We start from the raw sequence: 27,380 nt of genomic DNA, 5'->3' as shown, positions 1-27,380 counted from the left end.
AATGATAATTATATTACAGGTCAAAGTATTGAAAAAGCCACGATTTGAATTGAGTAAGTTGTTGGAACTCCATGGTGATGGTGCAGGTAGCAAAAGCGAAGAAGTAGGTGAAACAGGCTCAAAGGTTGATAGACCAGAGGGTTATGAACCACCTGTACAGGAATCCGTTTAAGGGAGTTAAGTTCTCTTTAATTATTTGATATAAATAAAAAGCCACGTTCCAGTGCGAATATCGTTCTCTATTTTATTCTCTTTACCCGATATATTTTCATTGTTGGAAAAGGATGTAGAAATAACAGAATTTGATTTTGATTATAAATATTTATTATTGAAAAATTGTCTTTTATAGTACAACATTTAATTCGTTCTAATAAGCTAACGCTTGATAAAAAAAAAGAAATCATTTATTTGGTCATATTACGGTACAAAGTTACTAGAAAATACTGTAAATTAAGTAATGAGTGATTAGCGTAACAATGTGCTGGTAGCAAATGACCAACTTCCTATTAACAATGCTCTGAAGCTTCCACTCCAAGATGCCAATATGTAAATCAGTAGTACAAAGAATAGTATTTTTGCAATCACGTCAACCCAGTACATACTGAAATTATAAAGTTACAGAATTAGGAATAAGAAGCGTTATTAAGAAAATAAATGACTAAACGTATCTTACATTTTCAAGTGCCTTCGAGCAGCAGGCAAAGTTTCAGGCAGTTCGTTTAAGATGTAGATTCTTGCTGCTCGTATGCAAGTTTCAAAATAAGCGTCTATATCCATATCTTCTCCGTGTAGTTGATACTTTTTATACTCCACGGGATTTTGTTTATCTCGTAACTCAAATATATTTGAATTTTCAAAATCCCATTGATTGTTAGCATAATATTCGAACACCTCGAAACCTTTTTGTATTCGACGTTGCACACGACACATGCTATTTGAAATAATTTATTATTAATATTTGAAAACTTCAGGACTATCATATTCATTACATACATTGGTTTATAGCCTGCAAGAAAAATAAGTGCATCTATGAGGTAGGCTGGTATCATGTGAAACAGAAACACACATATATTATGCATCAGTCTTGATTTCTTCATACTTCCACCTGGATACCAAACAACTCCATTTAAAGGTACCTTTTCTGTAATTTTTCGACCACGAGCAATAATCTCTGCCCAGGATACCTGAAACGTCCACATTGCATCAGTTATTGCTAATAAAAGAAAATATGTTACAATTTTATAAAAATGGTTCCTCACTTTAAACTCACTGCTACTTGTAAGATTGTAAACTCTTTTTTCATGATCTTTGAGGTAGATGTAATTCCATGAACTGGTGAGAATAGCATTCACAGCGATATCAACAGGAAGATAATCCGCATAACCATTCTCATTGCAGTACATTGTTCGAATAACTCCTTTTCCAGCACCAATTAACAATCCTGTAGGACCATTGATGTTATCCGTCCATCCAGGAAGAGGTTCCTTCCATACAGGTATGACTATGCTAGGTCTACAATGAAAAAGTTCTTGGAAATTAAAATATACATATTCTAGAAATATTAATGAATCACTTGTGCATACCTTAGTATGATTGCTGGAATGTGTGGCATTGCTTCTTGAACGAGACCTTCCGACAAAGCTTTGGTAAAGGCGTACGTATTTGGAATATCCCCCAAGATCTTGTCTGTCATAGCTTCAACGACCTCGTCGTCCATCCATTCAACGCATTTGATTATTTTATGAGGATCTGCAGGCGGAGGGTATGGTCTTTCTCCTAATAGCTAAACATGATCAGGCATTTAAAATAGAATTCCATTCGGTTCTAATTGTACATCAAAGGAATGTGAATTCTACAGTCAATTCTTGTTAACAATTACTAATTACAGTAGAAACTATACTTTTTCTTCAAGATGACAGTATGCTGTACTGATGTGAGCAAATAATTTCAGGTGTTTCATCTCTTTCGCCAGATCCAACATTTGCTTGGTGCCACGTGTATTCACTAATACTGCTTTCTTTAACAACTCGTCAAATCTGAAATTTAAATCAATTTATTTATTCAATAATTCTTATTTGTTTAATTAAAAGTTTCTAATTTATTTTAGTTAATCCTGCGTTACCGTACTGTGGCGGCCGCATGATACACAATGTTGATCTTCTCGCAAAGCATCTGCCTGTCCTCCGTGGAAAGTCCAAGTCCTGGCAACGAAACATCACCATACACGACTGTTATCGCTTTGCGAAGTTCAGCCGCGCCTCTTTGCTCTTTAACTTTCTCGAAAAGCTGAAAATATTGATTCCTAACTCGTATTAGTTAAAAGGTTCGCTGTTATGTTCATCATCGGTGACTGACACTATTCAGTTCACTCAATATAAAAATAATAATGCACAAATGAAAACAGTAGAATAACTGAATAATTTACTCTTCGATTCATCCACGTTATACGTACATAATGAAATTATAATGAATTCAACGTACGAGCAAACTTGCTTCCTCGTATTTCCTAAGCTTTATAGATGCTATTTTTAAATGGCAGTAAATCAATGTTGAAACGAATGATATACTTTCAATTCTTCTACACAATTTCATTAATTATTTAGAAACGAACGGTACTCTCAATTAAAAAAAAGAAAACAGCCAAATTTTTCATTATATAATTTTGTTAGTTCAAAGCGTCGTTTCGTCAGAAAATAAAACTGGACAGTCTCTGTTTAATGCAAGAACAAATTCTTCGGTCAACATTACATCAGTCGCACGTGTGTGTTGGTCTGTTTAGAACAGGATTCAACATCCACCGGCTTGAAAGATGTGACATAACACATCGTCACAAGAACTTTCACCAGGTATCAGGATTGATAATAATGATAATAACATTTTACGTTCTGCCTATGCAGGAGGCCTTGACATCGTTTCTCATTTTTATTCTTATAAAATAATCGCGGCACATAATAGTGCGCTTTCACTAAGGAATTTGCGAATTCATTTTTTAATGGTCAAAGAAACACAAAAGCAAGATGCGATTTGTCACGTGCATTGTACTAGTAAATGAAAAAGACTGAATCACATTCTTAATGTTATTTAACTTGTATCGAAGTGCTCTGCATATTATGTATTTATATCCGGCTTTGTTCTTTGGAATTAGTTTAGGGAGATTTCCTGTACAAAGAATCCGGGATCTCGCACATGAAACCTGTTTGCGTATGAACAAGTGGTTCTATTACTTTTTCTTCATACTTATGTAATACCTTCTGTACATTTAGTTCAAATAGTCTGTTTAAAATAGTACTGACCATTATAAAAAATCGTTCATTCTTTTGTAAAAGAAAAATTCGTTTGTCCTCTTTTACATTTGCCTTCTACGCTTAATGGTTGAAAAGATTTATAAATTTAGTATAGGTGTAAAAAGCAAAGTACGTAACAGCGGCCTTCAAATAAGAAACAGAATGTTTTATGAAGCTGAAGAGCCAGTCACTCACCGGAGAATTGAAAATTTCTTCTATACGATGCTTTGGATCCTTTCCTTTTTTCGATCTGATCAATAGGTAAATTTGCTCCGTGTTTGGTAGACATCTGAGAAATTTCTCGATAACAACTTTTCCCAGAAAACCAGTGCCACCAGTTATTAAAATATTCTGATTTCTGAAGGTTTCCACTATTCTATCAGGGATCTCCTCCACTTTTGACTCGGCCATGATACCTTTATCTTATCCCCTGAAAGGTATAGAAAATTAAAAGCTGTAGGTTTCAGGTATTAAACGGTAATAAGTTTGACAGTGAATACAGTGATGCTTTTATATTGTATCCAGTCAATGAACCAATGATTCAAATTAGCCGTATCTATAAATATCAAATCGGGAACAGTACTGCGATTGAAGCGGAAATTGCAGCAGAGTTTATAAATATTTCGAAAGAACCCTTAAGAATGACACTAATCTCACGTATCGGAAACTTGTCGAATAAATATCCATACAATATCCCATGCTGCGTAATTTTCCGTTTATACATTTCAAGCGGAAAAAATAATTTGCGAACGTGTCGTTCGTTCTTTTTTTTTAGAACAGTGAAAATAAGACAGCATATAATTATTGAAATTTTGTTATTAGTCTGATATATCGCAACGTATACTTTACTTAAATCGTATCGTGGAACGTAAATTGCTTGAAGTATTTAGCAAATATTTAGACCAATAATAGTTGTAACAAATAACATTCAAACTCTTGTAGAATTGCAAATTCAAATTACAGATCTATATACCGCGGTAATAGAGGGTTCAGAATCGACCAATCAGCTATCAGTATTTTTGGATCTTTGATGTACAATCGCGATCTGCGATTGGTTGAGGAAAATTAATTTGACCAATCTTGACGCCCTATGGGTAACCCGGCCACGTGACCGGCTCTATGAGACAAAAGACGCCTAGAAGTCGAACAGTTTGAATTTGAGTATCGTGGGAGAATGTTGATGCGATGAGTGGTGTAAATTACGCGAGTGAAAAAGTTATTTGTGCCGTAATTATAGTGAAACTGGATTACTACGACACGCCTGGATGAGCATAATGGAACTGTCGCGATAATCTGTGGATGCCTTACCTGCATGGGTGCAGATGTCAGCGTGTACATACAACAACGTGGGTCATGACAGCAAGGTATGTTCTATCGTTTATACATATATGCCGTAGTTTGAAATGATAGTTTCAAAGATATTCAAGAAACGTATACAGAGTAGTATTATTATTCTATGCGAATCTTGGCAAAAGTCACGTATTTATCTTCGTTAATATAGAACGAATCAGCATACAAAATAGGTTAGCCCGCTTACCCTTCACGATATTTAAGACTATAGAATTTTTTTCGCGCCAAAGTAGTCCGCCATATTGGATTTCAAATGTATTACATTAGGTCATTATCGATAAATATACGTGACCATGACTTTTAAATCCGAGTGTACGTGTTAAGAAAAAAGAGGGATTTGTCAAGATTCAGGCATATTTAATTATTATTATTACTGCTGTCGAGCCAACCGCCGTAACCAATTTAGTGCGTCATTACGATTGTTTTCTAATTTATGCACAATCCGTTTGCGGTTTACCACTATAAACCAGACGACTATAGTATTACATTAGCCTTAACACACCCATACCAGAATTAAGTATTACTTTTTATGTTAATAAACAATCATACATTTTCTTTCAATTTACAAAAATTAGCTCATTAATGTTAACGAATTAAATACAAGATTTAGGTCACTTTTCTTTCTTTTTTAAAGCAGCACGTATAGTGAATTTTTATAAGTACAATGAAATTTACATAGAAGAAAGAACATTACTGTTATGCAAATATTTCTAGCGTGTTGCAATAGCTTTTACGGTGATGCGAAAACGTAATATCGTTGACAAAGTAACTGGAACGACAGAAATACAGGTTGACCAGTTTGAAAAGATCTTTGCATTTTTTTTAGAGTTGGAGTGAAATTTTACACATAATTGATAATCCTGTTTTAAATAACTGCAATTTTGTATAGCGTGTCGTACTGCGCACGCTCCCTTTCATTGTGACAGGGAACGTGTAAATACCTAGTAAATTATTTACGTAAAATCATAGATGAATCTCACTGATTTGTAACATAGTATCATTTAATTGTATGTTATAGCGTAGTTGTAAAACCACGCAATATAAACGTTGAATCATTCTATTACATATCGTAAAATTCTGGTTACTCTTACATTCTCGTATTGCTTCATTTAGAAAGCTTGGTATTCGTTGCTCTAAATGATTTAAATTACACTTTGCAAAAAAAAATTATTTTCAAAATTACACACCGGTTAAGTAATTTTAATTGATAAAATGAATTTGATGTTCGATTATCTCTGAGGTAGTTAAAAGTATCACTTAATTGTGCAAAGTTTACCAGTTTTCTACTTCCTGAATTTAACCCACGTTTCGCGTACATTTTACGTATTTCAACATCTCAACGAACATACAAACATCTTTAGCTTAACGATTGCTCCACGTTCAAGAAAAACTTCCGAAATGGAAACAGAATTTTCCTTTTAATACTTAAATTACGGTATGTCATGGATGACGCATAAGGTGCGTCGTGAGTTAGTTTTCGAACAGTTTCAATTTAAATGATGATCACTTCTCACAGTTCCTATTTTTTGAAAATTTTCTTAATATTTCTTAATATTTTTTTAATTGACGGTCTTGCTGAGTCTCTTGTGAAATATAACAGGAGATGTAAAATTGCTAGAATTACATCCAAAAAAATGTGTAATAATTAAAATTGAATACTTACGGAACGAGTAAAAATTCCTGGGACCTGGCGTTTTATCCTAAATGCAAGCAAGACCACAAACCGAGGTGATTGTCGAACGAAACGAAAACGAAAGCACGATCGCCAGGAAAAGAGTGATCGGTTAGAGCCGACCAACGGTGTTACTCGGATGGTGAGCCCGGTGCAGACTGAGAAAGCATAACGCTGGCCCAATATTTTCCTGGACGCCTCATCGTCGCTCGATGCAGGCCCGTATTATTCGCTTTCGTTTGCCTCGTGTCCCTCCCTACCACCATTGACCAAACTTGTTTTAACTGGAATCGCATAATTATTTACTCGTGTTTCTTTTACAACGTATTACAAGTTCGTTTCGAAGGACAATTTTTAGCACTGAACGATATAGATGAAATCTTAAGGGTGGTCTAGAACCTTGGCTCATTGAACAGTGCCAAGCGCTTAATATTGTTAATTAGAACTTCGTTCTTTCGAATTTTGGAATTTTAGATGTTTAGAATCTTACGGGCAATTCTACGAATTTTTCGGGCAAAGGGCAGAGCCACTCCTTCTTAAATAGAATAACAAATGAATTTTTTATTATTATCTGCTTATTTTTCAAAGTAAAGAATAATCTTAGAGAGTGGGTTACGTGACGAATCGACGCTTGAGTAAAAAAAGTCCAGACAGCAGATTGCCAAAACTTACAGGCCCTTTATCTTATTACATAACCATTTATAGAACAAGGAAAGTTCTGTCCACCTCTATCTGATGAATTGCTCAATCAGTAATTAACGACGCATGCACAATATTGATTATTTATTTATTTTTCTTAGAGTCAGTATGGGCCCATACTCATTTGTGCTGTACCCTTTCCATAAGTTCCTTATCTTTTATGTGGTGGGGTGACCAGATTACTGAAGCGTATTCTAAGCGTGATCTGACTAGGGTAGAGTACAGGATTCTCGGGGTATCACGAATCCAAGGGTTCTATTCGAGTCAGCAACAACGCGGCGATAATGCGTGGGGAAACTGACTCCAAGGTCTCAGTAATCTGAGTCAAGGTCACGTGTTTCAGTAATCTAAGTCAAGGCCGCACTATTAAGCCTATACTCGTATGACTCGGGACGTTTTATCCTGGACAGTCTCATAAAGTTACATTTTTTATAATTAAGAGCCATACCGTTCTCCATACACCAGTTCTCAAGGGCCTAGAGACAAACAGGTTATTTCCTTGAAAATCTTGATGGCTATGTTGGATCTTACTTGACAAGTCGTTTATAAATAAAATGAAGAGTAGGGGTTTTTTATGAGAGTCTTGGGGAACACCCGAGAATACGTCAATATATATATATAGTAGGCCTTTTTTTTTTTACGTGGTGGAAATTTTCAATAAGACACCTCCAGCCCCCCGGGGAGGGGCCGGAGGTAGTGTGGGATTTTTACCTACTAAAACCACCATGGTGGCCTGCACTGGGGTTAAAGGGAGGGCCCCGAGACCGCCCCTGACGCATGGTGCCCCATGCAATACGAACAACTTGATTCTGATTGCTTAAATAGCTAGCCAACCACCCCAGTATTGAGTCACAAAAGCCTGTTGCAGAGAGTTTTGACATTAAAATCGTACAATGTGGGAGATGGTATTGTTCTTACAATTATAAATACGATTTCAAATCATTTACTTACGACTTCTGAGTCGCAAATGTTTGTTATTTAATTATGTAGCATTTGATTCGATTTTTCAAAAGCATTTTCCACTGAAAGGGTTAATTCGTACAGTATCATTGTATCCGATGGGAACTTCAATTTCTGGAAAGTTAATAGAACAAAAACATGTTACAATTTTGCTGAGTCAGTACGAAACTTGATTCCCTTCGATGACAGGTGTTTCGAAATGTCCTGAGAATCAGAGCGACGATGACCAGAAGAAATTTTTTTACGATTGGTGAAAATTACGTATAAACAAGTAATTAAAGTAAAATTCAGTCGGTTAATTATTAATTATATAAATAATTGCGACAGATTGATCTATATCTTAATCAAAGGGATACAGATGAATTATACACTTCACCTAGTTAATTATACTTATGCTATTATTAAGGTGATCTATACGAAGTTACGATTCAGTTTTATAAATTTATATGGGAACTGGAATTTTAACCTATTCGCTATCAGAAAAATGTCATATCTGCCATTTATAATTTATAATTTGGAGATTGTTTAGTGGTAAAGAATTTATAAGAATTTTGGAGTTCTGAAAATTAAAAATCTTAAAATATTAGAATTTCAGACCTTCAGGCTTTCAGAATTTCAAAACTTCAGAATTTTATAACCTTGGAATCTTAGAATGTTAGAACAGAGTGGGGAGCTGCTTAAATATTTGGGTCAGGGCATATTAAAATAATAGAAGTAGGGGAGAATATTGGCAGAGCAAGGGTTAGAGAGCGAGTCAACGTGAAAAAAGTGAGAGTGAAAACGAAAGTGGTAGGAGAAAGAATGAAGGAACACGAGTGTTTGCAAGTGAAGAAAAAAATCCGATTTCGACATTCTGTGTTACGTGTTCTTTACGTAGCAGAAACGACTCTAGCAACAGATGATTGTTCATCTACGTATTCGTTTTCGCCTTGAACCATCAGATTAGTCTCTCACGAAATTCTTCTGCTTTTCATTTCAAAAGTTTGAATGAAGATTGTAACCTTCCAATTTTAATTAACAAAGTATCAGTCATTCAAAGTGTAATTAACATTTTGTTGGATTTCGATAAAAGTTTATTTTTAGATTTCTGGATATTTTCGACACGTAATTCGTCTCGACTTTATTATGCAATTTCTCAGTCTGGCCGAGTACTTTTTCCTCGTGTAATGAATTTAATCTGATCGTCGCAGTAATTAACATCACATATCTGAAGTTATCTTTTTCTTAAATTTTTCTTATTTGCTAAATATTAAACGTCTCTGGCGTTACGCTTAGTATTTTAAATTTAAATATTTTCCCACGATTTCGTGTATTTGAAAAACAGCAAAAATTACTTCGATAATTGTAATTGCATACCTTACAATCTTTAATATAACTTTCATTATGAATCTTTGCTCGTAAAGTTAGGAGAATAAAAAATTTCACGGAAGCGATTACGCGAATGTGGACAGAGAAAGAGAGGCAGGGATTTCGAAATTTTCAAATGTCAACACGTGGAGAAGATTTGTCAGTTAGATATGCAAGCTAAACAATATGTATTTTAACTAGGAGATTAATGATTACAGATTGATGTACCATCATTTCTTAGTTCATTTATTTAATTTTCAAACAAATTCGATACACGTTATTAAATCTAATAAACAATCAGCATTTTTGTGATTGTTAACCCTTTTGCTGCTAAGACCGTTAAGTGGAAATATTAATGAAAAATATATTACCTCATTGAGATAAAGTCAATGTTACTTCAAACCAGACTCGGGCAAATTTAATTTGAAGTAAAAGATAAGTAAGAAGATAATAAGAGAAATTATTTAAATAATGCCTGTGCCTAAATTTCGTTTATTTCGAATGTTGTCATTATTATTTTCTTGTATGAACTTATCCAGGAATAAATAAACCAAAGTACCAAAATCGTGAAACCGATCTTAACGAACCAATCAGCAAAATACATACATCTCATTACTCTGCGTGCGCGAGGTAGAGTCGAAGGATCGTCTTTCAGATAATATTTTCTAACGCCTAGAACGTATTGTAGCATATAAGTGTCCCATGAGATCGCTGTAGTATCCATGAAAAACTCTTCTCTGTCGGAAGGGTTCAATTCCAATTGCAGTGCTTTCATACGGTCTTGTCTGAAAATAATAGAAGTAATAGTTGAATAGTTTATTTAAAGATAGAATCAGTGATTTAAATATGTAGGGGCCAGAGTGGGTCTAGCCCCCTCGATATTATAAGATTCTAAGGTTCGAAAATTCTCAATTATTCGAGTACTCAAATTCTAAAATACTAATCCTAATATTCTGAAATTCAATGTATAAATATTGTTTAATAATTCTTATTCCATATAATTACCGAAACTCCCATTCCTTGTTGGTATAGTATTTAAGTATCTGAATACCATTGGTAACTTTATCCTGTATGTTCACCATGAACGGTTTATTCCCACTTAGAAGAAGTAGGGCGTCAATTACATACGCAGGTATATATTGAAAGAGGATTATTCGCAAAATATGATAGAATTTCGAAGTAGTAATCGATCCACCAGGATACCAAAGAATTCCTGAAACACCGTACAGCTTATATTTGATCAATTGTGAATAAAATATATATATATATATAGTTTTTCATTTAATTACCTGAGAATGGATAAGATATCGCATACTTTTTTCCAATATTCACACTATAATCCCAGGTCAATGGATTCTCAGGTGCATTGGTGACGTTCATGAATAGGGGTTCCTTTGGTTTCTCTCTTCCAATTTTCCACGCGAATGCGATTACCGCGTTAATCGCCATATCACATGGTATCACGTTTAAGCGATATTCCTTATTACCTAACATAGTACGAAGTACTCCCTTACCAGCGCCTATCAGTAAACCCGTTGGTCCGTTTATATTGTCCACCCAACCGACTGCTGGTTCTTTCCACGATGGGGTCACTAGCCAGTGAAAGCGTTAAGTAATTAGTCAAAAATCATATCATTGACTTAGTCAATGTTTACACTTTTCCCAATATCTTGTTTTCTGGTAGCAGTCGTCGACGACAACCATAACAGTCAATTGTTTAATTAAGTAAAAGTTTTGTTTACCTATAGAAGGTCTAGCTATGCCTGTAGGTAGACCGGATCTTCGTACCAGCTCTTCGCTAAGAGCTTTACTGAACGTATATGTATTTGGTAAATCTTGTAATAATTTCGGTTTCATCGCTTCGAGAACCTCGTCTGTCATGTTCTTCACATTTTCTATCATGGTTTCCGGCTTAATCGTACATGGGTAACATTTCTCTTCGAGTATCGAGTACATCGAATGGGAATACGCGGTGGAAAGGTGGATAAACGCATCCAAATGTGGCATCTGTGGATCAAATTAAATTGGAAAATCATTTTGTTAAATAGTCTAGAATAGTTGTAAAAATAGATTTACCTGCTTTGCAATGTTTAATACGTTCATAGCTCCCACGGTGTTTGAATTTACCGCCTGCTTTAACGTCAGGTCGAACTTAACATTTGCTGCCGCATTGAAAACTACTGAAACCTCTTTCAATAGTCTCTCCTTATCCGCGGTCGATAAAGCAAGATCCTCGACGGTAGAATCACCGGGTATTATTATAATTTTTTTTAATCTCTCGGGGTACTTCTCCTTGATGATTTTAAATGGTTCTTCCTGAAAAGCATAATACATTTTTTGAGGGTAAAATTTCTTAAATTGTAGAATTCCAAATTTCCCAAATTGCAGAATACCAAATCTTTCGATTTTCAAATTGAGGAATTCCAAATATTTAAATTTTCAAATTTCCAAGGGCTGTCGTAGCCCACCCCCGAAAATTCCAATTATTCCGTTCGCGTCCCCACGGTATCACCGGTTTCGATACACTCCGTAGAGGCAAAAAGATTATGAAACACTGGTAATAATGTATTGCCAGCATGCAATTTCTTTTGTTCGTTCAACTCGCTAAAGGACAGCCGAGGCGATGGTTAAATCGAAACGGAAAGTAGGTTTTGTTCACTTAACAGAAACGCGATTTAACGATTACCGCCGCGGTTGTAGCGGTGCTTTTCAGACGATGAACACCTTTAACACATAGAAATCGAACACGACGAGATTACCAGTAGCAATCGTCCCTTTCACTTACGTTCGTGTACATTTTAAAGTGTTATGCCAGTTATCGAATTATTAATATTAAATAGATAATCGTTACGTAATTTTAGTGAACATTGTATAAAAACCATTGTGCGTCATAATCAATGCATAATCATGCAATCATTAAAAGTGATTAATTGTGATAAAGATATGTACATTGTAAAATGTCATAAATTTTGTATATACAATGTTTGAATATTTAACACTTTGGTTAATCTATTCGTGACGCACCTGATTTTTAGCGTCATCGGTAAAAAAGACTGAAAGCTTAGAAATTGATATAACTATAAATGTAAATTATACAAACGTGCTGGTTGCAATACATTTGGTTGGGGAATAGATGTTAAAATTGATTCATAGAGGGACAGAAACAACCTTCGAAATAAGCAGATTCAGCGAAAGGTGAGGACGAGGAGAATTCGTCAAGGTTGAGTCGTTATGCAGGGTGTGGGGAAAAAAGTTGCAGTCAAACTTGAGAATCATGCTAGTGCCCATTCAAATAAATAAAAAAGATCTTAATATGAAGTGATGAACAGAATAACGATTAATCAGAAAAATTTTTAGATCTTTTGAAAAGCATTCAAGTTTTTTAGACACCATATGAATTTATGATGGAACTCGGGAACTCCCAGTCGTGATGAAGCATTTTCGTTTTTCCTTGTACGAGATCATTAAGTGAATCCTACGTTATGGCTCGTAATTGGTTTCGTGCTGGGGCTTTCTATAGTTAAGAGGTTCATTTGGAATTTTGGATAAAAACTTATAGCATTATTTGAATGTTGGTGACTTTCGCAAATTACCTTGAGAGTAGAGGGAGGTACAGTTTAATTTATTGACACTGATGAGGATTAATTGATTTGGGACTTTTTTTAAGCCTCAAGTTTAAAATAGCAAGGCTTAGGAGTACTCAAACTTAGAATACACATGGTTAGGAGCACTCAAGCGTAGAATAGCAAGGCTTAGGAGTACTCAAACTTGGGAATACTGAAGCTTAGAATACTAAAGCCTAGAGGTACTGAAGCTTAGAACAATAAAGCTTAAATATATCAAAGCTTAAACCAAACTGTACATACCGAAACAGAAGATACGTGATCAACAGCCCACCTTTCCTTGCACCAAGAAAAGACATCCTTTCGCGTTCCCCGTTGCGTGAAATTTTGAACCTTACCTGTATCATTTGCTGCAATCTGCTATATGGATCAAGATCCCTCTTCTTCCTCATCAATACGAAAATATTCCCAAGGTTATGGCAACTGATCAACAACTTATAAATCAGAATCTTTCCCATGAATCCCGTGCCACCGGTGATGAAAACATTTCGGCCGTGAAACCACTCTGATATAGACGGTGCGTCTGATGCCATTTCCGGAAACGCTATGCAACAAAGAAAGGAACGATGAAACGAGTATGACAAAGAATCAGCTTAAAAATGAAAGAAAGAAATACGTAAAAAAAGAATTCACGATTTAACTAATTGTAAGAGTTGTTTTGCACTCGCAACGCCTTGCATGAATCAGCGTGATATAAACAGAATCATATTCTTTTTTTATTATCATAAAAGCACGATTCAGGTATTTTTTTATCGAAAGAACGTTTCGTGAATGTTTTCTTGCAAGAAAGGAAAAAATATGATGCAAAAATTTAAAATACCTAATCGAAAATCTGATTCTCTCGATAACTTCAGGAATATGAAATTATAAGAGGCATTGATTACAATGTGTTCGCAATGCAATATTTGTTAGTAATTTATTCTATTTCCGCGTAGTATTAACTTGTTTCTTTTAGACGCAAATGCTCGATCATACTAATTGCAAATAGTAAACAGAAAAAATGTAGAGATTATGCAGTGTTAATGATAATTTATTAGTCGATCAATTTCACATCTCGATATGTTAGGATCCTTCCTATGTTAGACATTTAACAAAATTGTAATTTGTTAATGAAAATTTCAAAAGACGAAGGTGTTCTTTGTTATTCATGAAACGACAGGAATACGTGATATTGCAAATAATTTTTTCTTCATTTCATTAGCAATTCACCGAAGTTTTAAGGTATTCCGTGTGTGTTACGAAAAGTTAGCCGAAATTTTGTCCCCATCCTTTCGTGCTTGGAATAAGTAAATCTATTGTATTTGATGTGTACTTATGGAACTTTGTTCTGTAGTGTTTAAAGAACATTATCCATAGTATTTCGTGAAACTTAAAATGGAACACTTGTACCTATTGAATTTTATATTTTATCACGTGTGAACATTTTGCCGACTAATCAGTTAGCAAAAGTAATCCAAGAATAAAATAAAAATAAAAAATAAAAGATATCGAAATATTAATTTCATCAAAATAGTAATGTTTGTAAAATGCACTAAGAACGTTTTGCTATACAGTGATATAATGCAAACAAATGAATGATTGAATTAGTTAATGAAACCGTTAAGATAAAGATTTACACGCATTATGTGTAATGTATTTACTTACGCAATGGAAAAGAAATGTACCACGCATGAATGTAACGATGTGACGTTCTCTATTTCTGAACAAGGTAAACCTCTGTCATTAATTGTGTACCAACAAAGAAGGAACCGAGAAATCAATGCTCAATCGCGTAATAATCAATCGATGATCGATTTCGCCTCGAAGAATAACGTTACGATGATTTTCAATGATCGATATTCGTTCGATTGTTCGTAATTAGGCAGGAGTCAGGGTGGTCCTCTCCCCTCCATGTGCGAACCGCCCTCCTCTTTAAAATCTTATTTTAATAAAATTAAATATTTGGGCAGGAATGCAGTATGCGATGCAACTTTTAATTAGAACATTTGTTTAGGGTGAGTCAAGTTCCTTAATTTTACTAAAAGTTTAAATTTTGACATAATTTCTGATGAGAAACGTTCGGAGGACCACCCTCCTCTTAGATTCGATCAATTTTTAAAATTGTCATTAATCGATACCAACATAGTCCTTTTGATACTTAACGGATGATTTTCACTAGAAACTTACTAAGAATTAAAATTTAAATAAAATTTCAAATGCCACTTGTAACAAAAAATTAATTCACAGTATTTCAACTTCCTACGAGCAATAAATTATTCCTGAACAATTTATACGATCTAAAGAAGATTTCAATTCCCAACTTTGATACGTACCTTTAACGCAAAACGATCGAAAGAAGAAACGAATAAAGCACACTTGTTGCTCTCTGTAAATCACGAGAAAAGATAGAATCCTATAAAGTTAGGTGCACGAAACTCGTCTAATGACAATTTATATCGAGATCGACGAACACGGTTCACGATTATATGAAATAAGTTGAAAGAGGGAAATCGGCAAACCCTTAACGAGGCATAACGAAGGTGAATCGAACACGAACTGACCGCGAACCGCTGTCGAGCAACACTTTATCCCCGTCGTTGGTTATTTTTTCTACTTGTTTTACCGCGATTTGTGCCTACTACCAAGTCTTGTTCGCTAGAAGTCAGTGTCTTTGCCGAGAACTTTCAGGGTCGTTCTCCTTGTACCAAGTTACCATCGCAGTCACGAGCTAATCTGTGTAGTTGATCTTACCTTTTTTATTAAATCAACCTTACGGCTCTTCCCCTCTTGTTTCTTTACATATTTTACTAGAGCTGTTATGAAATTTTGAATATTTGATTATTATTAATAGAATTAAGATCTCAAATTAGAATATTCATAATTTTCCAACAATTTTCATTGGATATTTTCAAGTAAAAAATTCATATTCAAAGTATTTAAACTTTCAGAGTCATTAGTAACTAATTAGTAACTCATCAGTAACAATATAATTAGTGTACTGCTATATTATTTTATCTAGAAATATCATCTTCTCGAGTCTTTCACGACTTGGTATTTAAATTACTGAAATTTTTAACACCCTCCTTTCCTCTCAGTTATGAACTGCTCAGTTGAGCAATTAATATGATTAGTAAGCAATGATCCGCAACACGAGCATGAGTTACCTTTAAATAGCTCAATATTTTAAGATACACTTCAGTATTAGTGTGTTAACCCTTTATTACATGAATTTTTATGACGAGTTGAAAAAAATATGCATGTTAGTCTAATTAAAAATGAGTGTGGTCATGAAATAAATAATAAAATTTTATTAGAAAATTGCGCAATGTTCCCACTTGGAACCAACGTGTTTAGAGTCTTCAGTATTGTCTGCTTAATTTACTATAGAATATTTGAAATTTAAATTCCCAATTGGGAATGGAATGCAATGTAGGGTTAATAGATCTCTGATGAAGAAGCTATCTAATATTATTCAGAGCTCAACTTCCATCCATTTTAACTTAATCTTGGGGTGTTCATTGATCAACAACATGTATCACTCCTTGGTATTAATATGAAGATAGACTATGAATGTAACTCACGTTTGACACTAATCAGACCATTACTCGATTTCAAATGTTTATGTAAATTCATCTTTTTATCTAATACTTTTTTTCTTGATGATTCTTGATGAGCAGCTTTACCTTAGTACCATATTTAAATTATACATATCCTGAATGGTTTAATTATAAACTATGACCGAAATGGGACTTTAACTAACGTTAAGACTACGTAGTTGGATTTGAGATTAGTTACTAAAATTTGCTTAAGAACTTCCATTTAGTTTGAATTGAAAAAAACTATATTTAAATGGTTATCAGTAAAACCATTTAATGTGGAAAATAAAAACCCAATATGAACGATTACCATTTTAATAAACTTCTTATACAAAAGGAGAAAAGAAAATAGATATTATAAAGTTTAAAAAAAACTTTTTAACCCTTAGTTGAAACTACAAATATATGTTATAACTCTAATACAAAGTATAATTGCATATTACAGTACTAGAAAAAAATAAAAGATTCTGTAATAATATTTAAGCAGCTTTACTTCCCAACACCATTTTAAAAATAAAATGTATGGAAATATATAAAGTTTGCTTCTTGATGAATTGCACTAAAAAACAATTTCTTTCGGTTTGTCATGTTTGAATATGGAAATAATGCAATTCATCAAGTGTAATTCGTAAAAATGCAATTTTGTTTGGAATCGAACATTTCATTTATAGCAGATCAAAAATGAGATACGTAATTGGAACAACTAAACCAGTCTTGACCCATGTGCTACCAGTTAAACATTTAACCAACCACCAGACAAGTCCTAATAGTCCACCTTGTAAAGCCAAATGAGCGACGAGTAGGCTGAAAACATTTAAAATAAGTACCGAAAATATAAATGATAACTTATACATTTTTTTTTAGTTAGTGCATACTCACACTTTGTCTTTAGAACGTGCTTTGGCCAATGTTTTCGGAGATTCCTTATTTAAATATGTCCTGACACCCTGTGTCAAATTGGCAAAGTAATCATCCCACACTAGTGGTTTAATATCCATGTTGAAGAGTTTTTTATCAGTCTCTGATAGTGAATTATATAATTCAATCATGCGAGGGTTATGAAACTTCCATTCCGTAAAAATAAATTTGTGTAAACGCCCCAATGAACCATTAACATTCTTATGCAATCGTACTAATCTGGAAACATCAGATCTCTATTACTATACGATTTGAAGGAAGTTGATATTTAATGTAATAAAAATTTCACGGTTTACAACTTACATTGGTCGTCCTCCTGTTATAATCGTAACAGTATCCAAAATATATGCAGGAATCATATGTACAAAGAATGCTGAAAGTCTGAACCAGAAAATTGTAGACACTAACTTAATATGTGGATACCAAATTGCACTTAACAACGGGAATGAATGTAAATAATGATTTATTTTGTGATTTATAGTCGTCCATCGAAATGGATTAACTGTACTAGATGTACAATGATACACTTTTAATTCTTTTCCCCTGTAATAAAGATATATTTTATTATTATCTTGTACAGGCTGTCTTAACAAGAGTGATAAAATTTTACTGTACCCATCTCGATCAACGGCATACGCTGCAGTGATAATATTGTTTATAACAATATCCACTGGAATGTAATCATAAATTATATCTTTTCCAATAGGTAATCTTCTTACAACACCTTTAGCAGCACCCATTAAGAATCCTTGTGGACCATTTTTTGATACCGTCCATCCAGGGACTGGTTCTTTCCATGCTGCTGTTACTATAAACATAACAGATTTTATTATTAGTAGAACATATTTAAGGATTAAAGAACAATGTCATATACAATATACGTACTCATGGAAGGACGTACAATAGCAGCAGGAATACGTCCATTTTTAACCTCATGTTCAGCTAAATGTTTTGTAAATGTATATGAATTTGGATGATCCTTCAATATATTTGGTGTTTCTGCTATTAAGGAGGCATCATCCAATTTTTCCACCAATCTGAGCAGCTCATTTACATCGAATGGAGCTGGATATACATGTTCATCTGCTTCGCTTAATGCAGAATTGACATATGCACTAGAAATATGTACAAATGCCTAGAAAAAAAAAATTCAATTAGAAACAGTTACAGTTTTGATTAACATAACTGCAATCAACAATAATCAGAAATGTTACTATTTTTTATATATATGAACTAGTTTACCTTCAGGTCTCTTATTTCTTGACAAAGTTCTACAACTCTGCGTGTACCCAGCAAATTAATACTTGTGGTAGTTTTTAAATCAGCTTCAAAATCTAATGTTGCTGCAGAATGAAAAACAATTTCCACTTCTCCAACCAGAGTCAATCTATCTGCAGATGATAATCCTAAATTTTCTTGTCCTACATCACCTCCAATAGCAATTAATTTTTCGAAAAGATGAGTCTTATTTTCTTCTCTTAGTCTGTCAAACACCTAAAATTACAGTACAATATAAAAGATAATTCATTTTTTAATTTTTCACACGAGTAACGAAGAACATGTTAAATTATAGTGAAATTGCCGGTGCGGCAAAAACTGCATAGATAAAAAACATGATATTTTTCGTACCGAATTCTTCTTCAATTCTTCTAATCTTTCCTCTATTTGTTTTCCCTTCTTTGGTCGTAGCAGTAGATAAATATTTTTTAAATCAGGAAATGATCGTAGTAATTTCTCGATTAAACTAACACCGAGAAAACCAGAACCTCCGGTAAGAAATATAGTTTTGCCGTTGTAAAAGTCAGTTACATTCGAAACCATCGTAATCTGTTTTATCCTTTAAACTCTATTAAAAGTGCTATTTATAAATACAAAAACTGTATAAAAAATTAATGATCAGACATATTTGTATCAACGCAAATAACGCACATAAAACTAACAGCTCAGCAGGCTCGTGTATCGAATACTGACAGCGAAATTCGTAAAATGGCACAGAAAACCTATATAAATTACTGACGATGGTTGGGGGGATAAGGTAGTGTGAGATGTAAAGTAATTACGATATAAAGGTTAATAAACTGAATACATATAATAAATATCAATCGGATAAAATCGGAAATATTGTCTTTTAACTAATAGCATATATATGAGTAATAAGTAATAACATATTATCGTAAGAACATCTTCGTCAATTTTGTCACGTGACTTGGATTGAAACGCCATGTTGAAACTCCATATCACATGTATTTTCCCCACACCTTAACATAATATTTCTTTTTTTTTTTAAATAATTATTTTGTGATTTTCCATTGAATCTCAACTTTGCATACCATTTGAATTGTTTTACCATTAATTTTTTTTAAACCAAATGAAAAGTAAAAAATACAATAATTATATTAATTCACAGTTTTTGAATTGAAAAAATTTAAACACAAAATAATACCAATAAATTTAAATCGGAATGATACGAAGAAAAAGAAAAATTCAGGTTCAATTAATCAAACAGTTGATTATATTCCTTATAAATATTCAATTAGCTCAATTTCTCGTAAAAAATGTTTCGTATGTTGTGGAAAACTGGTTTACAGTTAATTCACAGTTATATTATAATTTAAACAGTTAAAAAATATTGAATGATATTTCATATTTAGTTCTACGGTGTCCTAGAAAGCAAAATAGAAATTTCGTAAGAGGTGTTCTAGCAAATCTAATAATTAGTAATCTGAGAAACACTGCTAGCATCCCGTAGAAAGTATAATCTCTTGGTTTACCATTTGTGTTTCTCATTTAAAAGTGAAATTTAGTCTTCTAGAAACGTAGAGTCTGCATATATGTATGTAAGAAACATCTCTGCTTTCATGTCGTTGTAAGGTTTACAGACTCTAAGCAATGATTTCGTGCATAAATGCAGGACTTCGACCGGTATCGTCATTTCTAAAAAAAAAAAAAATTATTTTACATATTCGTAAAATGTAATTTTTCGATTATATTGTGTAACTGTGCATACAAAATAAAATGTGCAGTTTGAGACATTTTGTCCGATCGGCAAAATTACCATCCGCAAGCAATATTGAAGATCGCTGACAGATCATATTATTCGACAAATAATTTCAATCTATAATACTTGCAGCCTAAATTTTTAAGAAATGAAAATTGATTATATATTTCTCGCAATAAGAAATTTCATAAATTTTGCAACAGATTATTATTTAATTGTATGCTGCATGTGTCGAAAAATATATTAGTAATTTATGTGTGTTAAATGTTCTGACGCAAACACAGTGAAACGTGTCGAAGAAATACTCTCAGAATGATTTCTCATTTTCAAGATATTTGCTTTTCACTAAATATTTTTCATTTACATTTTATTTTGCATGTCACACGAAGAAGGTAGTTTTAATGTTCAACGTGCAAAGATAAAAGTTCCTGTCCCAACACTTGACATTACTAAAAACATTATATAAATATAAATTCATTTCTTTAAAATCCTATATTGATCTTTGCACTGCATAAATAAAAGTTATGAAATAGAAGGAAGTACATGAAACATCTGTGCGGAAAACGATAACTATGTTTTTGTATAATGTCGACTAATTTACGTCGTGGAAAATTAAAAATTTAAATACAGAAGTGTACAATCTCATTTGCACCTTATTTTCTTATTTATCATTCAACGTTGTATTTAATTGGAATCGTTCCCGCTACATGTCAGATCAATAGGTGTCGTGTAAGTGAAATAAAAACTTGGAAAAGAAGTCTAAAACGTAAAACAATAATTTCTTAGTAATGACATTCATAATATTGCGATAAATGCTTCGTCATTACTCTACATTTTAGTTACTGTCAGTAATATAGTTACATTAACAATTCTTATGTATTTTAAATAACGAACTAATAATTTATGTTAATAGCAAAAACATGACAGTAATATTTTGCTGTTTTGTATTTTACTGTGTTAAAAATTAAAATAAGTATTTGCGTAAAAATAGAATGTCGATTTATTCTGAATTTTTTTGCTGCCCCTTAAGATTGATGACCCGTTTAGCACCCGAGGCGATTGGGTCTACGATACATTTTTCATTCTTTTTCAACACCCCAAACAAATTTAATTACCTCGTTGAATATTTAAATACCATCTTGAATATTTATTTTCATGATTCATAGAAACTGGTATGACTGCACAGAAATACCATCTATGGAATGTGCTAATTGTAACTTGAATGCGATAATTAGTATCGTAAACTATTCGTAAGAAAACAATCAGCAATCATTGGTACATGGAAGTGACATTAAAGATTTCGAAAGACAAACAATCTATTCATCCTAACCAATAAACAATTTTCAATTCATCCTAATATTACAGAAATAAAACATGAGCGAATAGTTTTTCCTAGTCAGTACGTTTCTTTTTCAGGTGTGATCACCTGAATAATTAATGAGTCGAACTTCACATTAATGAAATTACAAAGATGTAACTGCAATTTAAGTTACGTGTGTTGTTGATAGTTATTGAATCGATAATTATAGTCTTACTAGAGCTAACTGTGAGTCAATTTTAGATTAGATAAAAATTTATGCTTAGCAACTGAAAGTGTGCTCTAAAAATAAGAAACCTTATCTATTCCTCGAAACAATGATTGCAATCAAATATCATTTAGCAACAAAATTTTATTAATCCGTATTAAAGAAAGAGTCGTTATTGTTAAGAAATTGGAATTACTATTCATTAAATCTGTAATGAAAATTTGCATAATTGCAACTAGTAACTCCTAGAAACAAGTGCATAAGAAAATGTTAGAATAAGTAATTGCATCTATTAAAATTACTAAAAATGATTAGAACATCTTTTACAAATTCAATACAAATAATAAATCAAATTACCCTTAATGTTACAGGTTCAAACATTGCTGTACCTGTTTATCTGCGATGAGGCTGTGGAAAGTACAATAAAGTATAAGAATAATGGATTGAATCGTAAGGGTGAGAATATGTTTGAAGGAGAAGGGAAAAGTGCAGAGGCTTCTAGTGACTTTTCACGGGAAACAATTGTCTTGCCTGGGGGGATTTGGCGGTTGCCCCAAGATGGCGGACACGGTTGGCGTGCGACAAGCACGAGCTGAAAAGTGCCGAGAACGCGAGAAATTGACGATTCTGTGTTAAATCGGTTACGTGAGTTTCATTCGTGGACAGCTGAAGGATCGTCGAGGAAAAAAAACAAGCTCGGATAATATAGGTATGTGAGAAATCAGTGACACGATAGAGTTTTCTCTCGGTACGGGGTGAAAAGCCGCGCCTACTATCGTGCATCACGATGTCATGGGATGCGATTCAATCGCTTTCTGTTTCACGGTTTCACGAATACGACAAACATTGCCTCTTGTAGATGAATAGTATTGTTCAAAGAACGCTCCTTGACAAGAAGAATCGCGATCGTGTTACGAAAATTCCTAGCAGGGATAATCGAGGTTGATCCGTGAAAATCGAATGGTCGATGGTACGGCCGACTGTTCCTCTCGATTATCGTACCGTATATTTTCCTAGTTTTCCTAATTAATAACAGAAACTCATTTTGATCGACCGTTATTGAACTTATACAATTCTGTACGATCCTAGCTGCAACAATTTCCCGCCGTAGCCGTGAAAAGTAACGCAAGAAATTTGTCGTGTGCAAACTGCAGCAGTCTTTACCCTCATCCCTGATAAAACCTTTTCTCAACTGATATACTGGAGGTGGTGGCTAGTTTCTAGTATACGTCACTTTTCACCCTGTTGTCGAGGATATCTCTTTGCTTCTTTGATTCTGCATCAAAGTCGTTGATTACCGCCGCTTTTGACGCATTGTCTCGACCAGTGTTCGTGTGCATATGCGAGCGTGTAGTTGTATATGCGCGCGTTTCTTCGGTGTGCGCAATATGAACCCGCATGCCGGTTCACCGTGTAAAATGCTCCTAATTAATAATTATGGTTTTTCATCTTATACAGTCATTCACGTGTATGACTGATCTTTGAAGAATCTGTCCCTGGACTCTGATGCAACTTCTGGTAGAGGATCCAGGGATAGAGTTACTCTGCCAATCACGCGATGTCGCGTGCTCGATCATCAACGCTAAATGTCCGATCACGCGATATCGCGGGCTTGATAGTCGATACTAACTGTGATACAAAACTACCAATCCGCGGCTGACCTATGCATGTCACAGTTAAATTAATATTATTAAGTTTTATTATAACAGAAGGATTAATGCGTGTTTACATTTTCGCTATTACATAATTCGTAATACAAATCTAAAAATAATTGTCTTCTGGCTATAAATAATTTCGATAAAAGAAAGAATGAAATTGCAAATCAATTTTTCAAATCGAACAGAGAACGGTGAGTGAACGGACACGTGGACGAGTCGAATAAAGTTGAATGAAACGATTCGTTACACGAAACAGAAACGAAGAAAGAAAGATTTCCAAATGATCGGCGACGATTTTCATTTCTCGCCCGGAAGCTTTTTATCCGGACTCGGTAAATCCGTGGAATGTGATCAATACCGTTACGCGTAAAAGGGTTGTCTTCTCGACAAGGGTTCCCCGGATTGGCACGTTCAACCAACGTGAAATCTTTAACCCTTCGAGTACGATGAACCCATACATATGCCTTCGAAGACGTTTATCGTGGCCAAGGAATTGACGCGTCGCAGACTGACGCACCACGTGCGTCCTAGTTAACGACGCCTTATAAAGCACTCGAAAATCTATGAAATTCATTCAAACGGTTAGAACCAGAGTCCATAACTATGTAATGCATTCTTTGAAGGTTATACCAGCGTTGCAATATTGCCATGAATGATTTACATAACGCAACATAAATACTAACTTTATTTAGAGTGAGATAGGGATCCCTAGATTCAATAATTCCAGATTCAAAAAATTATACTAGTTCGATATTTCACTATTGAATCTCATCGTGTATAATCAAACGACTCATATTAATTATGATGGAAATCTTATTTCCAATACTAATGGTAAAATGATGTAATAGAAAGAAAAAAATGATTTCATGTCCTCAAATAAGAAATGGGATAATTAGGAAATTCGATGGTCAATGCTTCAGGGAAAATCCACGTACGAGCAAATATTTAAAACAGGTACAATGATTTTTGCACCGTTGACCCGTATTTGCCTAGACTTCGTACGTTTTTCTTTCTACGCTCATTATCGTTTTCCAGGCGATACCTTATTATTACCATAGTACGGTGGTTTTCTTTTACGATTACGCGACTTCTACGATTTACTCCATTTCAGTTATCATTGTAATTTCACTGGCATTCGGTATCTCTCTTTCTTCCTCATTATTTAATTTAATTACCAGTCATGCTCCTGATAATGGCATTGAGAATTTCCCATCATTATTTGGTAGTTAGTGGGTTAATTAGAATGGCATTACCGCTTGCGTGTTGAAAGTGATCCTCTGATTGTTCATCATCGTTACTGTACAATGATTCCACTTTCATGGATTCAGAAATGGGAAAATACCTCTTTAATTGCACCCTATTATATGCAATGTTTTTTTTTTACAATCACGATGTTATTTGCACGTTGGACGTTTAACGATTGTTTCGTAAAACGATGCGAAGAAGAAAAACGACAAGTTGTTGACTTTTCAGCCACGTTATTTCGTAAGAACACGAGTATATGTAGTTGCTTATTCTTGAATCACCTCAAACCAGGTGAGCTTGCGATGACGTACAAATTTGTTTTCTTTTCATGTTAATATTTATCATTCATAGATTATTATTCAGGAGTGGATAAAGGTGCCATTTTCCAAAAATCAATTTTTTTATTACAAAGCATCACTGTATTTTTATTTTCCTTCATTTGTCTCATAAATATTTTTAATATAAAATTGCTATTCTTTTTTGTTTTTTTACGGTTGGTTTAATTCTTTACTGACTGAACGTATGGTTTTAAGTTTGGTAAGAAATAAGTACCACGTTAAACTAACTATTTCGTTGTGACAGCGATTGCATCCGTTTTACTTTCGTTGACCACTCTCGTCTAAAAAGTCGATGAACAGCCTTGATCCAAATGTTTAACTTATGGCTGCGTTAGAGAAGAGAAAGAGGAAATAGAAAAACTGTTTGGCTGCGTTTGTGCATGAGGTGGTGTTATGAGTTCATAGAAACTCTGGAATAATTCATTTTAAATATATAATAGGTTCAGTCATTTTGTAATATTTCGAAATAAAGAAAAATATCTTCTCATTCCTTAAGGAGTTTAATTAATAAAATATATAAATGTGAGAATAAATCAATACGAAGTCACTTTCATAGATGCATCATTGATTACTGAAAAGTGCCTCGAAGCAGTACATATTAGTTTATTAGAGCGTGATTGAAAATAGGGGCGACTAATGAAGGAAAATGATCGAGCCATCCGTGGCTCGTTTATATTTTTCATAAATCGTATCGTGATTAATTTTTTTTTTTTTTTTTTTTTTCATTTATCATTTCATGACATAAAAGTATCACAAAATGCCACTTATAATATACCAATTTAAAGCTTAAAGTTTGAAGAAAATTACTATATAAATGCTTTATTAATATTCTTAACATAAAATAATTCATTTTTCATTGGAACAGCAGATTAACCAACCGACAACTTAGTATAGTTTTTATCAAAGATCCACCCATTTTGTATGAAATAGATTAATAAAACATTTATGTAGTCATTTTCTCCAGACTTTAAGCTTTAAATTGATGTACCATAAGTGCTAGTTTGTGATACTTTTATGTTATGATATCCATCATCTGATGCGCAGTAGCCTAATTCATAGAATGTACATTTCTTTGATATCTTTTAGATCGTGTTCTTAATTTGAGGAGCATCTGTTTTCTATGTTCGGTAGTAAGAAAAGAGATCAAGGCATTTTGAGTACAATGGCAAACGTTACCAAACGATCGTTTCAATACACAACATACTCTATACGTATCCATCAGTTGCATAATGGAAAACTTTATGAAAACGTTTGCATACTCTGCATACTAATCTTTTAGCTACCCTTTTAACTTGTTCATCTCAGGAACGTGTTGCATCGCGATAATTAATCGATCAAATTCAGTGGGATTTAGGACGTTATTTGGTAATTTGTAATTTCAAAGTATCGATGAGGTGAGGCAGTGATGGGCTGTGATGAGTAGTCGATAGTAATCAATTTGGAAAGCTGAAAATTTGTGAGTTGGAAGATGAGGAAATTTAGAAATTTGAAGGCCCGGAAATTGGGGAATTTGAAAATAGAAAAATCGGGGCTGAGAAATTGAGAAAATTGAGAGGAAATGTGATACTTTTAGATTTCCAACTTTGAAATATGAATAATTTGCAACTCATCTCCCATCCTCCTCTAGAGGAAGATTCACCATCGAAAACAAAACGGAGGTTCATTGTCTCAAAGTTCAATGAAGGATCGGTGTATCACTGGTGGATGTAAGTAGATGTGTCAATAAAGGGGAAGACATGGTGGGAGAAGTTGTTCCTACCTCTCGCAAGGTATAAGGAACTCTGGTTGGCCACAGGTAAGCTCAGTTCACCTTTCGTTAGTTGGCTCGTCTTTTAAAGTGGCTGGCCCACATATCAACCCTTTTAGTAATCATATCGACACGCATTGTCGTACGTGGCGAACTTACGTACGAAAGTTCCGTCGGGTTTTTTTTTTATCAGCCATACATCTGTTTGTTAACATACTTGGATTTTTCTACTTGTTTCGGTGAGTTCTCGCGTTTTGACCGACACAGTGAAATGGACACGTTACTAAGGATACAAATAATTAATTTTTAAATTGAATACCGCTAATTTTGCTGTGATTTTGGCAATATGCATACGACTCAATTAATGTTATTATAATAAAATAATAATAATATTAATATCGTTAAGATCAAGGGAAATCCATAGCGTCTTCAGTTAAGCT

At 33.8% G+C, this 27,380-nt stretch overlaps 4 protein-coding genes across 4 annotated transcripts in view; 1 reads left to right on the top strand and 3 right to left on the bottom strand.

Annotated features, from left to right (window-relative positions):
* RpS3A (ribosomal protein S3A) overlaps positions 1-27,380 on the top strand; it is a 35,346-nt gene that overhangs the window by 1,637 nt on the left and 6,329 nt on the right. Inside the window, exons 5-7 of the mRNA XM_034331265.2 lie at positions 20-1,495; positions 4,248-4,648; positions 22,324-22,661. Coding sequence (XP_034187156.1) covers positions 20-172 — 153 coding nt within the window. The 3' untranslated portion in view covers positions 173-1,495; positions 4,248-4,648; positions 22,324-22,661. The remainder of the gene's footprint in view (positions 1-19; positions 1,496-4,247; positions 4,649-22,323; positions 22,662-27,380) is intronic.
* Positions 387-6,518, bottom strand: LOC117607497 (putative fatty acyl-CoA reductase CG5065). The gene is made up of 9 exons (XM_034331256.2): positions 6,298-6,518; positions 3,480-3,714; positions 2,123-2,286; positions 1,901-2,036; positions 1,584-1,783; positions 1,260-1,512; positions 994-1,184; positions 674-931; positions 387-601 (listed from the first exon to the last, which is right to left on the bottom strand). Exons 2-9 carry the CDS (start codon positions 3,693-3,695, stop codon positions 466-468), a joined length of 1,554 nt encoding a protein of 517 aa, XP_034187147.2. The 5' UTR covers positions 3,696-3,714; positions 6,298-6,518; the 3' UTR covers positions 387-465.
* Positions 9,538-15,593, bottom strand: LOC117607500 (putative fatty acyl-CoA reductase CG5065). The gene is given in 9 exon segments (XM_076692266.1): positions 9,538-9,857; positions 9,860-10,097; positions 10,318-10,525; positions 10,602-10,904; positions 11,055-11,319; positions 11,389-11,628; positions 13,274-13,479; positions 14,580-14,634; positions 15,248-15,593. Coding segments are annotated over 7 exon segments (1,530 nt in total). The 5' UTR covers positions 13,469-13,479; positions 14,580-14,634; positions 15,248-15,593; the 3' UTR covers positions 9,538-9,776.
* On the bottom strand, positions 16,884-19,617 carry LOC117607501 (putative fatty acyl-CoA reductase CG8306). Its single transcript, XM_034331264.2, has 7 exons — positions 19,058-19,617; positions 18,671-18,922; positions 18,314-18,563; positions 18,044-18,236; positions 17,732-17,971; positions 17,390-17,647; positions 16,884-17,314 (listed from the first exon to the last, which is right to left on the bottom strand). Exons 1-7 carry the CDS (start codon positions 19,247-19,249, stop codon positions 17,176-17,178), a joined length of 1,524 nt encoding a protein of 507 aa, XP_034187155.2. The 5' UTR covers positions 19,250-19,617; the 3' UTR covers positions 16,884-17,175.

Source organism: Osmia lignaria, chromosome 14 (assembly GCF_051020975.1).
Source record: "Osmia lignaria lignaria isolate PbOS001 chromosome 14, iyOsmLign1, whole genome shotgun sequence".
Classification (NCBI taxonomy): Eukaryota; Metazoa; Arthropoda; class Insecta; order Hymenoptera; family Megachilidae; genus Osmia; species Osmia lignaria.
Note: the sequence above shows the minus strand (reverse complement) of the source record. Positions and strands in the feature narration are given on the sequence as shown.